This window comes from Oncorhynchus kisutch, linkage group LG15 (genome assembly GCF_002021735.2).
Source record: "Oncorhynchus kisutch isolate 150728-3 linkage group LG15, Okis_V2, whole genome shotgun sequence".
Taxonomy (NCBI): Eukaryota; Metazoa; Chordata; class Actinopteri; order Salmoniformes; family Salmonidae; genus Oncorhynchus; species Oncorhynchus kisutch.
Genome location: NC_034188.2, coordinates 71765743 through 71777905, shown reverse-complemented (window position 1 = coordinate 71777905; position 12163 = coordinate 71765743). Strand labels below are relative to the sequence as shown.

The window sequence follows — 12163 nt, the reverse complement described above, 5'->3', positions numbered from 1 at the left end:
ATGCTAGGGAATAGAACTGAAGTGGACAGAATGAGAAAGAATAAAGAAGCAGAGTAGATGGAGTGAGAGTAAGGGAGAGAAGGAGTGTGAACTGACCTCCATGGCCTCCTGGGAAAGCTGGGCTGTATTGACCAAGGGCACCAGCTGCACCAGGCCTGCAATCAGCTCTGCTGTGCTGCTCTGAGTCTCCTGAGCCTGCTTCCCTGGGTTCTACAACACACACAATGTCAAACATGCATGTATGGGTGAACGCAAGGGCGGAGAGGAAATCGAACCACACACACATAAGTGGAAGGGAGGGTGATTAACTATTCAAACAGAACCAAGGGACATTGTCTCAGTATATACAGTTGAAGTCGGAAGTTTACATACACCTTAGCCAAGTACATTTAAACTCAGTTTTTCACAATTCCTGACATTTAATCCTAGTAAAAAGTCCCTGTTTTAGGTCAGTTAGAATCACCACTTTATTCGGTCATTATGGCCAAACAGTTCTATTTTTGTTTCATCAGACCAGAGGACATTTCTCCAAAAAGTACGATCTCTGTCTCCGTGTGCAAACCGTAATCTGGCTTTTTTTATGGCTGTTTTGGAGCAGTGGCTTCTTCCTTACTGAGTGGCCTTTCATGTTCTGTCAATATGGGACTCATTTTACTGTAGATATAGATACTTTTGTATCGGTTTCCTCCAGCATCTTCACAAGGTCCTTTGCTGTTGTTCTGGGATTGATTTTCAGTTTTCGCACCAAAATACGTTCATCTCTAGGAGACAAAACGCGTCTCCTTCCTGAGCGCTATGATGGCTGCGTGGTCCCATGGTGTTTGTACTGTTTGTACAGATGAACGTGGTACCTTCAGGCATTTGGATATTTCTCCCAAGGATGTACCAGACTTGTGGAGGTCTACAATTTTTTTTCTGAGGTCTTGGCTTATTTCTTTTGATTTTCCCATGATGTCAAGCAAAGAGGCACTGAGTTTGAAGGTAGGCCTTGAAATATCAATTTACATTTATTTCTATAGCCCTTCTTACATCAGCTGACATCTCAAAGTGCTGTACAGAAACCCAGCCTAAAACCCCAAACAGCAAGCAATGCAGGTGTAGAAGCACATTGGCTAGGAAAACTCCCTAGAAAGGCCAAAACTTAGGAAGAAACCTAGAGAGGAACCAGGCTATGATTGGTGGCCAGTCCTCTTCTGGCTGTGCCGGGTGGAGATTATAACAGAACATGGCCAAGATGTTCAAATGTTCATAAATGACCAGCATGGTCAAATAATAATAATCACAGTAGTTGTCGAGGGTGCAACAGGTCAGCACCTCAGGAGTAAATGTCAGTTGGCTTTTCATAGCCGATCATTCACATCAAATCAAATTTATTTCTATAGCCCTTCGTACATCAGCTGACATCTCAAAGTGCTGTACCGAAACCCCGCCTAAAACCCCAAACAGCAAGCAATGCAGGTGTAGAAGCACGGTCATTGAGAGTATCTCTACCGCTCTTGCTGTCTCTATAGAGTTGAAAACAGCAGGTCTGAGACAGGTAGCACGTCCGGTGAACAGGTCAGGGTTCCATAGCCGCAGGCTCCATCCACAGGTACACCTCCAATTGACTCAAATGATATCAATTTGCCTCAGAAGCTTCTAAAGCCATGATATCATTTTCTGGAATTTTCCAAGCTCTTTAAAGGCACTGTCAACTTAGTGTATGTAAACTTCTGACCCACTGGAATTGTGATACAGTGAATTATAAGTGAAATCATCTGTCTGTAAACAATTGTTGGAAAATGACTTGTGTCATGCACAAAGTAGATGTCCTAACCGACTTGCCAAAACTATAGTTGGTTAACAAGGAATTTGTGGAGTGGTTGAAAAACGAATTTTAATGACTCCAACCTAAGTGTATGTAAATCTCCGACTTCAACTGTATGTGTTTGTTGGTGTCAGACTTACGTGCAGCATGAGTTTGGGGTCAGCGTGGATGAGTTTGACCAGAGCGAGGAGGAGGCACTTGTAGCTGCGTGTATCCAGGTCTGTGGTTTTCTCTTTGAACTTAAGGCTGGTGGTCATTTTCTCTTTAAATGACAGACTCTGTCAGAGAGAGAAGTTGTAAATTTAGGTGTAGCTAATACATACTTTTCCTAAGAGGTTCGCTTACACAGGAAAACAAAAGGTGTTTCAAACGATTGGTGTGAAAATGAGTGTGAATGTGCGCGTGTGTGTAGTCCCTTTCTCACCGGCGTCATGCGTAGTGGGGCATGTGTGTGAAGGCCTTGCATCACTCGGCTCAGAGTGTCTGAGAACATTAGTCGCAGCTCTCCAGAGTAGCAGTACACTGCATCAATCTTAGGCCACCAGTCCAGATCAGACTAAAGGATGAAGAGGATAGAAGCTCATTAATATTGCACTGCTGTGGGAAAGGCCAATGAGATCAGCACTGTCCTATTAAATGTACTTCGACTGAACTTGGTAGGAAGTAGTAGTGGAGACGGTACAAACTTACATTGGTGATGATTCTGTGCAGGGAGTTGACCAGGACAAAGTGAAAGGTAGAGGGGGAGGCGGAGGCCAAACAGACCTGAGGAGATTGTCTTTATTAATGTTTCGTCAAAAAAGCCGCTTTGACACAGAGGTATCATTCAGACATGGTCTGCACATTTTCTGCCAATGAGCTGAGCAGACTGACTGACCTTAAAGTGCTGATTGTTGTGAGGGTTGATACGGAAACAGGAGACGAAGCAGTCGATCATGAGGTCCACGTCTGCGTTCTGGCTGCCTGCCCCGCGAGAGAAGGGCTTGGTGGGGTTGAAGAGCAGGGCCTGATGGGATAGATAAGTGTCTGTATGTGACCGTCTGCAATATTCCAAATTAACCAATTTCCCAATTAACCCTTACGCAAGGGGCTTTGTGAAGGTCTGAAAGGATTGGATAGGTATTAGCAAAATGGTCATAGCTCCATAGCGGTAGCACTAGCACAAAAGTTGCACTATAAAAGTCTAAGGGGTAGCCATAGGAATATCAATCATTGTTTACCGTTCAGGACGTTGTAGATAGAAATGTTCTATATAGAAATGACATTGTCAATTTTACTCCACGACTGGAATGACGAACATAAAACCCAGACACCACTGCTGTAGTGTTCCCTAGCCCCCAGAGGGCGACAGAGTGTTTCGTTTATCTGACCTTGAGGTCCACCACGATGGACTGCACCAGGAGGAAGATGCCCGAGTGGTCCTCCCGGTTGATGTAGGTGGAGGCCTTGCACAGTTTGACACAGGCGATGGCTGCACTCTCTGTTAGTTGCTTGCTGCCCCCCTGGCCTGCTAGAGCCTTCCTCAAGCTCTCCAGGAACAGCTTCTGTAACGAGATAGTTGCTTTCTCTATCAGCCACACTACCTATTTAATCCCAGTGTGTGTGTGTGTGTGCGCACTCATCTCACCTTGTTGGCCTTGCTCTCCTCCACCACCTCTCGAGAGATGATGTGTGTGATCTCGGGACAGAGGATGAGGAGGATGATCTGTAGAGGCCACACCGCTGCCTTCCTCTTGGCACTCTCAGCAAAGCTGTCCACCAGGTCAAACAGCCTCTCCGCAGCATCTAAAGAGCGTGCCAGACAGACGAGTGAGATAGCCCTTAACTCATCATACTTCTTATTTATCGTCCTGATCTGTTCCCTACAGTCCCTTTGAGACTGAAGATTTCACATTAGAAAAAGTAAAATGAAAAGTGCATGTAATGATAGCATCTGCATTGTGTTTCAGTCCAATACAAGGCACTTGAGAATACTGACCTGCCATGTCTGTCTGTGGTCTCTGGTAGAGCATGGTAAACTCATCAGGGTAGTTCTCTACCCAGTTCCAAAAGGCCTGGGGAGGAACACAAATATTTAGCACTGTCCTCTCTAGAATGGGACAGTAGCTATGTTTCCATGAACTTTTCCAGTGATTTATTAGCGACATTTAGAACGTTTGAATAGAAAATCATTTTAATACATTTGCAAAATAAATGTAGAATAAGGCTGTAATGTAACAAAATGTGGAAAAAGTCCAGGGATCTGAATACTTTCCGAAGCCACAGATCAATTGCCTGCTACGGTGCATTTCCATCCAACTGTCTTGTGTCGATAAAAACAGCTGGACGTAATGACGTCACACCAACAAACAGAAGACGTTTTCACAAAAACCTGGTGTTGAATAAACATGAAGGAGTTGAAGTGTTTCCATTATCCATTTAGGCAAATTGCACATGATTAATATGGCGACAGCCTGGATTCCCTCCCAGCCATCTGTCCCATGTCTCAGGTAGCCCACAAAGGCCAGCATGGATAGAGCGCAAGAATTTACTAATCTGCCATAGTCTAATAATTCCTATGTGCCAATTTATTGTCATGGTGAACTTTGCACTGCAGTTGATCTGAAATAATGGGATAGTAAAACTTGCATAGTGCTCTGTGTACCGTCAACACTATTTGGCAATCAACATTTATTTGAAAAACATTGCTTCTATCATCATTTGTAGCAATAAAGAAAGTTTAAAGAATGGTGTCAATCTTTAGAGCATTTTTCCTATAGCTGCCATTTCATTACACATTTCAATGTTTTTTCCAATAAACCTGGATCAATGGAAACCTGCATCAATGGAAACCTGCAACCTGTGATGTCCTCAAAGTGGAAAATTGTATTTTAAACCTTTCATCAGCAGCCAAGAGGTGGCAGTAGTGAATACCATGAATAATACACTACATGTTCAATGGTATGTGGACACCTGCTAGTCAAACATCTCATTCTAAAATCATGGGCATTAATAAGGAGTTGGTCCCCCTTTGCTACTATAACAGCCTCCACTCTACTGGGAAGGCTTTCCACTAGATGTTCAAACACTGCTGCGGAAACTTGATTCCATTCAGCTGCAAGAGCATTAGTGAGGTTGGGCACTGATGTTGTGCGATTAGGCCTGGCGCGCAGTCGGCGTTCCAATTCATCCCAAACGTGTTCGATGGGGTTGAGGTCAGGGCTCTGTGCAGGCCAGTCAAGATCTACCACACCGGTCTCAACAAACCATTTCTGTATGGACCTTGCTTTGTGCATGGGGGCATTGTCATGCTGAAACAGGAAAGGGCCTTCTCCAAACTGTTGCCACAAAGTTGTAAGCACAGAATCGCCTAGAATGTCATTGTAAGCTGTAGAGTTTAGATTTCCCTTCACTGGAACTAAGGGGCCTAGCCTGAACCATGAAAAACAGCCACAGACCATTGTTCCTCCTCCACCAAACTGTACACTTGACACTACGCATTGGGGCAGGTAGCATTTTCCTGGCATCCACATGCAGATTTGTCCGTCGGAATGCCAGATGGTGAACCGTGATTCATCACTCCAGAGAACACGTTTCCACTGCTCCAGAGTCCAATGGTGATGAGCTTGAAACCCATTTCATGAATCTCCAGACATCAGTTTTTGTGCTGACGTTGCTTCCAGAGGCAGTTTGGAACTCGGTAGTGAGTATTGCAACCAAAAACAGGCAAGTACACTACGCACTTCAGCACTCAGTGGTCCCATTCTGTGAGCTTGTGGCCCATCACTTCACAGCTCACCGGTCAGCAACTGGTGTGGCTGAAATAGCCAAAACCACTAATTTGAAGGGGTGTCCACATACCTTTGGCCATGTAGTATATAATAATACACCAACTTCATAAACACAAAACAGCAGCACTGAATATAGATATATTGGTGCACAAACCTTTTCCAAACTGTTAATGACGGCAAGTTGGGCAGGTTTCTTCAGGGCTTTGAATTTTAATACCGTTTCTGAGAGGATGTAGTAAAAAGTAATAGAGTATTAGCAAAAAACTATTTAAAAAAGAGTATGACATACAAGGAATTGAGTGAGTGTGTAGCTACCTTGGAGCAGTCTTTTAAGTTTGGAGCAGTCCACGTTGATGTACTGCATGAGCTCTATATCGTGCACATCCACAGTGTCTTCTGAGCAGACTGTCAGCTCCTGCAACCTGAGGGAGAACACAATGGATAAGGACTCTCAGACACTGCCATGGAACAAGTTCGTCCAGTCAAACATGACATACAGAGATATAATTCTACCAGTTTCTCAGGAGAAAGGAGGGAAAGAAGAGGGGGTGGAAGAGAGGGAAAAGAGGACAGCCTTGTAGAGGTTGCCTTTTTGACATCATCCCCTCATCCTTCAAGACAGGAAACTGACATGAGTTTATCAATGACGTGAAACTTTCTGAATGTTGCCAGTCTACAGTAAACATGTCCCCCATGGATGATGTATTGCTCCTTGTGTCAATTAGAGACAATTATTACAAAGTATGTTGTGTGGAAAGAAATGTAATTTGTAAGTACCAAAATTATATAGGTTGTTATGGGAACCTAGTTGCTCATGAGGGGCTGCATATATGAACCACATTTCATGACAATAGTTCAAACGGGACTGGAGATATGCTTGTTCAAAGTTTGGAATTTCAGTTGATTACTATAGCACCCCCTTTGAGACAATCCACATAAATCTCTATGGGAAGATGGGTGAATGATACAAGTTTCTTCAAAAATCAGGCCAGTGCTGTCTGAGACATCATGTGTGATGAAGGTACAACTGTACGAATGTACTAACGGATGGAGACCTATCAAGTCCAGTCTCCAATTTACAATGGCGCGAATATGCGGCATATGGATGCAACAAGCGCCAATTCAAAACATGTGGAAAGACATTTAGTTTGCAAGTTCCTGAAATGATATTGGTTGTTATGGGAAATGTGTTTCTAATGAGGAAATGCATGCATATAAAAAAATGACATGACTGTAGCTCAAACGGGGCAGGAGATATGCTTGTTCATCATTTGGAATTTCAGTTGAATACTATAGCACCCCCTTTAGCCAATCAGTGTAATTTTGTAAATGTTGTATCTCTATGGCAAGACGCGTTATTAATCCAAGTTCAGTAAAAATCGGGCCAGCACTGTCTGAGATATCGCGTGTGACAAACATACTAACGGACAGAGGCAGATCCACAGTCCCCTTCCTGATTTCATTGTGGGGGACAATTAACCTAAGAGGTAACAGGATTCCCTGTTTTATTGTTCATCTGAACATTCTGTAACGTTGCACCATCCTGAACATCCTGGGTGGGGAGGGAGGGATTTCCGTCATGACTGGGTTAACAGTTCATTCTCAGTGACATTGTCCATGGCTGGCTGTTTAACTGAAGTGCTGAGGTATGCAAACAAGGCATATGGCATAAGTAGAAAGGGTGCCCAAACAGTCACCTCATCATTACTTCTGAAGACATAACTTCATTTGAAATATTTGTAATATTACACTTTTGGGAAAATCAGGTCTGGTGGAAGTTTTTAAAGACACAAATGCATTTTTCCACAAAAGATAATGTAGGTCAGTTGCCATTGACCTTGGAAGAACAACAAGGTGGGCAGGCTATTATTCCAGCCCTGTACTAACACATCTGATCAACTGCTCATCAACACAGTGATAGTGACAGTGAATTAATTAGCCAACACAGTCTGCAGTTCCTCAGGATCAGGGTTACCTGGTGGAGATGCGGCTGAAAACAGCGTTGAAGTTGTTGCAGCTGAGGGAGAAGAGGACCCCTGAGGCGGAGGCACGGAGCTCAGCAGCGTGCTGGTGGCCCTCACGGTACGTGTGGATGAAGTGACAGATCTCTGGCAGCAGCTGCTTCACCAGCATGGTCTCGTCCAGACGCAGGCAGTCCTTTGATTGCTGGGAGGATTTGATTTGATTTATTAGGATCCCCGTTAGCCGATGTCAGCTAGTCTTACTGGGGTCCAACACATAACGAAAAATAATTTACAGACAAAAGACTTTACAATTTACATACATTTAAAAACAGTAACATGTAGTGTGTGTGTGCATCTATCAGTTCCACGTACATATCAGTACATACACACAAGAGGAATACAGAGACAAAGAGAGAGAAGACATGAGAGGATAGGGTGTGTGTAAGCTGGCATCTCCAGGTTCTCTGAGAAAACAATGAGTGCTTTTCAGGTTATCAGTGGCAACTTCTCACATATTTTGGATTTATACAGCTGGACATGAAATACACTTATGTGGGTTAAGTGCCTTGCTCAGTGGCACAAACACAGCATGTCCCTACCTGGGATTCACCAGTGCTCCCGTTGGCTAATTCCCAAAACTACACGAGTTAAACTGGCAGCCTCATACCAGGACAGACTGCATACAACTGCATTCCAAACCTGTAGCTCACCCATATGTAGGAAATAGTCTTAACACAAAATAAGGCGACTACTATACTTAAACATTTGTAACATAAATTCCATAGCGTCCATGAGGGGAGCAGCTGGCTTCCGTCTGACGACATGCCCTAATGAAAAACCTATACAGGAAACTCTCAGCGATCCCATTGGAGGCTGTGAAAGCACTAACTCAAGTCGAGGAAACACCTGGAAATGTAATCTTCTGCTGCAGGGTTGCAGAACTGAGGCACCCATTTCAGAAGTGAAGAGAACGCACGAGTGAAGAAAGGGGTTTAAGTGTAGGTCTATGTGTCTGGAAAAAGCAGAGAGAGAGAACAGGGGCACATGATCCATTGAACCATGTAATACTGGCGTTGTGTTGGGATACTTAAAGCGTTTTAGAATATGGTGCAATATTGAGGCCAATGCTCTTGACTGGCAATGTTCAATTAAATTCAGTCAACAGAAAACTGTTTGAGTTGGGGGAGGCCATAGGACTAATATGGGACAGGCTAGGGAAAACAAAAATGGGGAAATGTTTATACACAACAAACACACAGAAGCAAGTGTAGGGGGTTGGTTAGCAGACCAACTAAATGGTGACGTAATAAGGTATACAGTAGATGCAGACGGTAAAGGTTTTCCTCACCGATGCCAGGCACTTCTCCAGTGTGTCCAGGATAATCAGCTGGGAGAGGTAGAGGTTCTTCTCAGCAGCTTCCCCGAATATCCGCTGGAGAGAGGAGAGGAGAGGGTGGGTACAGGGTGGGTACAGGACAGGTTACAGACACAGTGATTTGGCAAACACCACTTCCAGCCCTTAGCATGCTTCCTAAGCTTGAGTTGACTGAGTTTTGACTCAATACACGCCTTCCAGGAGGTAGAGTTGATGACATGCAACGTGGTGATCCCCATAGCTAAAAAGAGACACGTTAAAAAACGCCACTTACCATGTTGTTCACATTTTTTAGTATGTTTGTGAGGCCACTGATGACGTGGGAGAACTTGTACTTAGAGATGTTGATGAGACATTCCTTGTTGTGCTCTGTGCTGACTTTGGTGTGGTTGTTCTGATGTCCCGTTTTAACAGGAAGCTAAGGAGAAAGAGAAAAAAGCATGTGTCATCCTAAAGTCACAGGGGAATCTAGCCACGGGTGAAGGAAGGTATATACAGTGGACAATGTATGCAGCAGGTTTGAACAAGTCTAATAGAATTACACAAAGCCGGCCCCCCAGTGGCACAGCAGTCTAAGGCACTGCACCGCAGTGCTTGAGGCGTCACACAGACCCGAGGTTGTCCGGGTCAGGGGAGGTTTGGCAGGACGGGATGTCCTTGTCCCATCGCTATCCAGCGACTCCTTGTGGCGGGCCGGGCGCATGCACGCCGACGTCGGTCACCAGTTGAACTGTGTTTTCTCCGTCACATTGGTGTGGCTGGCTTCGGGTTAAGTGAGCAGTGTGTCAAGAAGCAGTGCAGCTTGACAGGGTCGTGTTCGGAGGATGCATGGCTCTCGACCATCGCCTCTTCCGAGTCTGTACGGGAATTGCAGCGATGGGACAAGACTGTAACTTCCAATTGGATTTCACGAAATTGGTGAGGAAAAGGGGGTATAAAACAAAAGTTTGGACACACCTACTCATTCAAGGGTTTTTCTTATTTTTAATATTTTATACATTGTAGAATAATATTGAAGACATCAAAACTATGAAATAACACACATGGAATCATGTAGTAACCCCAAAAAGTTTTTAACAACTCAAAATATGTTTTATATTTGAGATTCTTCAAAGTAGCCACACTTTGTCTTGATGACAGCGTCGCACACTCTTGGCATTCTCTAAAACAAGCTTCACCTGGAATTATTTTCCAACAGTCTTGAAGGAGTTCCCCATATGCTGAGCACTTGTTGGCTGCTTTTCCTTCACTCTGCAGTCCAACTCATCCCAAACCATCTCAATTGGGTTGAGGTCAGGTGATTGTGGAGGCAAGGTCATCTGATGCAGCACTCAATCACTCTCCTTCTGGTCAAATTGCCCTTACACAGCCTGGAGGTGTGTTGGGTCATTGTCCTTTAAAAAAATTTTTTTAACCAGGTAGGCTAGTTGAGAACAAGTTCTCATTTGCAACTGCGACCTGGCCAAGATAAAGCACAGCAGTGTGAACAGACAACACAGAGTTACACATGGAGTAAACAATTAACAAGTCAATAACACAGTAGAAAAAAAGGGGAGTCTATATACACTGTGTGCAAAAGGCATGAGGAGGTAGGCGAATAATTACAATTTTGCAGATTAATAACACTGGAGTGATAAATGATCAGATGGTCATGTACAGGTAGAGATATTGGTGTGCAAAAGAGCAGAAAAGTAAATAAATAAAAACAGTATGGGGATGAGGTAGGTAAAAATGGGTGGGCTATTTACCGATAGACTATGTACAGCTGCAGCGATCGGTTAACTGCTCAGATAGCAGATGTTTGAAGTTGGTGAGGGAGATAAAAGTCTCCAACTTCAGCGATTTTTGCAATTCGTTCCAGTCACAGGCAGCAGAGAACTGGAACGAAAGGCGGCCAAATGAGGTCCTATTGAACAACAAAAGACAGTTCCACTAAGCACAAACCAGATGGGATGGCTTATCGCTGCAGAATGCTGTGGTAGCCATGCTGGTTAAGTGTGCTTTGAATTCTAGATAAAATCACTGACAGTGTCACTAGCAAAGCACCCCCACACCACCACACCTCCTCCATGCTTCATTGTGGGAACCACACATGCCAAGATCATCCGTTCACCTACTCTGCGTCTCACAAAGACCCGGCAGTTGTAAACAAAGATCTTGTGTTTCTTGGCCCAAGCAAGTCTCTCTTATTGGTATCATTTAGTCGTGGTTTCTTTGCAGCAATTCGACCATGAAGACCTGATTCATGCAGTCTCCTCTGAACTAGAGGTCGACCGATTAATCGGAATAGCCGATTAATTAGGGCCGAGTTCAAGTTTTCGCTTAAAGTTAGATATAAGATTCCAGCTTCAGTGATTTTTGCAATTCGTTCCAGTCATTGGCAGCAGAGAACTGGAAGGAAGGCGGCCATATGAGGTGTTGGCTTTGGGGATGACCAGTGAAATATACCTGCTGGAGCGCATGCTACGGGTGGGTGTTGCTATCGTGAGCAGTGAGCTGAGATAAGGCAGGGCTTTACCTAGCAAAGACTTATAGATGACCTGGAGCCAGTGGGTTTGGCAACGAATACGTAGCGAGGACCAACCAATGAGAGCATACAGGTCGCAGTGGTGGGTAGTATATGGGGTTTTGGTGACAAAACGGATGGCACTGTGATAGACTAAATCCAGTTGCTGAGTAGAGTGTTGGAGGCTATTTTGTAAATGACATCACCGAAGTCAAGGATCGGTAGGATAGTCAGTTTTACAACGGTATGTTAGGCAGCATGAGTGAAGGAGGCTTTGTTGCGAAATAGGAAGCCGATTCTAGATTTAATGTGAGTATGGAAGGAGAGTTTACAGTCTGTCCAGACACCTAGGTATTTATAGTTGTCCACATATTCTAAGTCAGAACTGTCCAGAGTAGTGATGCTAGTCGGGCGGGCGGGTGCAGGCAGCGATCGGTTGATGAGCATACATTTAGTTTTACTAGCATTTAAGACCAGTTGGAGGCCACGGAAGGAGTGTTGTATGTCGTTGAAGCTCGTTTGGAGGTTTGTTAACAGTGTCCAAAGAAAGGCCAGATGTATACAGAATGGTGTCGTCTGCGTAAAGGTGGATCAAAGAATCACCCACAGCAAGAGTGACATCATTGACATAGAAAAAAGTGGCCCGAAAATGTAACCCTGTGGCACCCCCATAGAGACTGCCAGAGTTCCGGACAACGGGCCCTCCGATTTGACACAACTGAACTCTGAGAAGTAGTGGCG

General features: G+C 44.3%; 1 protein-coding gene across 1 annotated transcript in view; it reads right to left on the bottom strand.

Moving 5' to 3' along the window:
• Nucleotides 1–9759, bottom strand: part of LOC116353712 (neurofibromin) — a 100100-nt gene extending 90341 nt beyond the window's left edge. Inside the window, exons 1-14 of the mRNA XM_031791437.1 lie at nt 9724–9759; nt 9191–9334; nt 8890–8973; nt 7553–7743; nt 5893–5999; nt 5732–5799; nt 3786–3861; nt 3435–3592; nt 3178–3351; nt 2685–2813; nt 2498–2572; nt 2232–2363; nt 1948–2085; nt 97–210 (exon numbers count right to left, since the gene is read on the bottom strand). Coding sequence (XP_031647297.1) covers nt 97–210; nt 1948–2085; nt 2232–2363; nt 2498–2572; nt 2685–2813; nt 3178–3351; nt 3435–3592; nt 3786–3861; nt 5732–5799; nt 5893–5999; nt 7553–7743; nt 8890–8973; nt 9191–9334; nt 9724–9759 — 1626 coding nt within the window. The remainder of the gene's footprint in view (nt 1–96; nt 211–1947; nt 2086–2231; nt 2364–2497; nt 2573–2684; nt 2814–3177; nt 3352–3434; nt 3593–3785; nt 3862–5731; nt 5800–5892; nt 6000–7552; nt 7744–8889; nt 8974–9190; nt 9335–9723) is intronic.
• Between the last annotated feature and the right edge of the window lie 2404 nt (nt 9760–12163).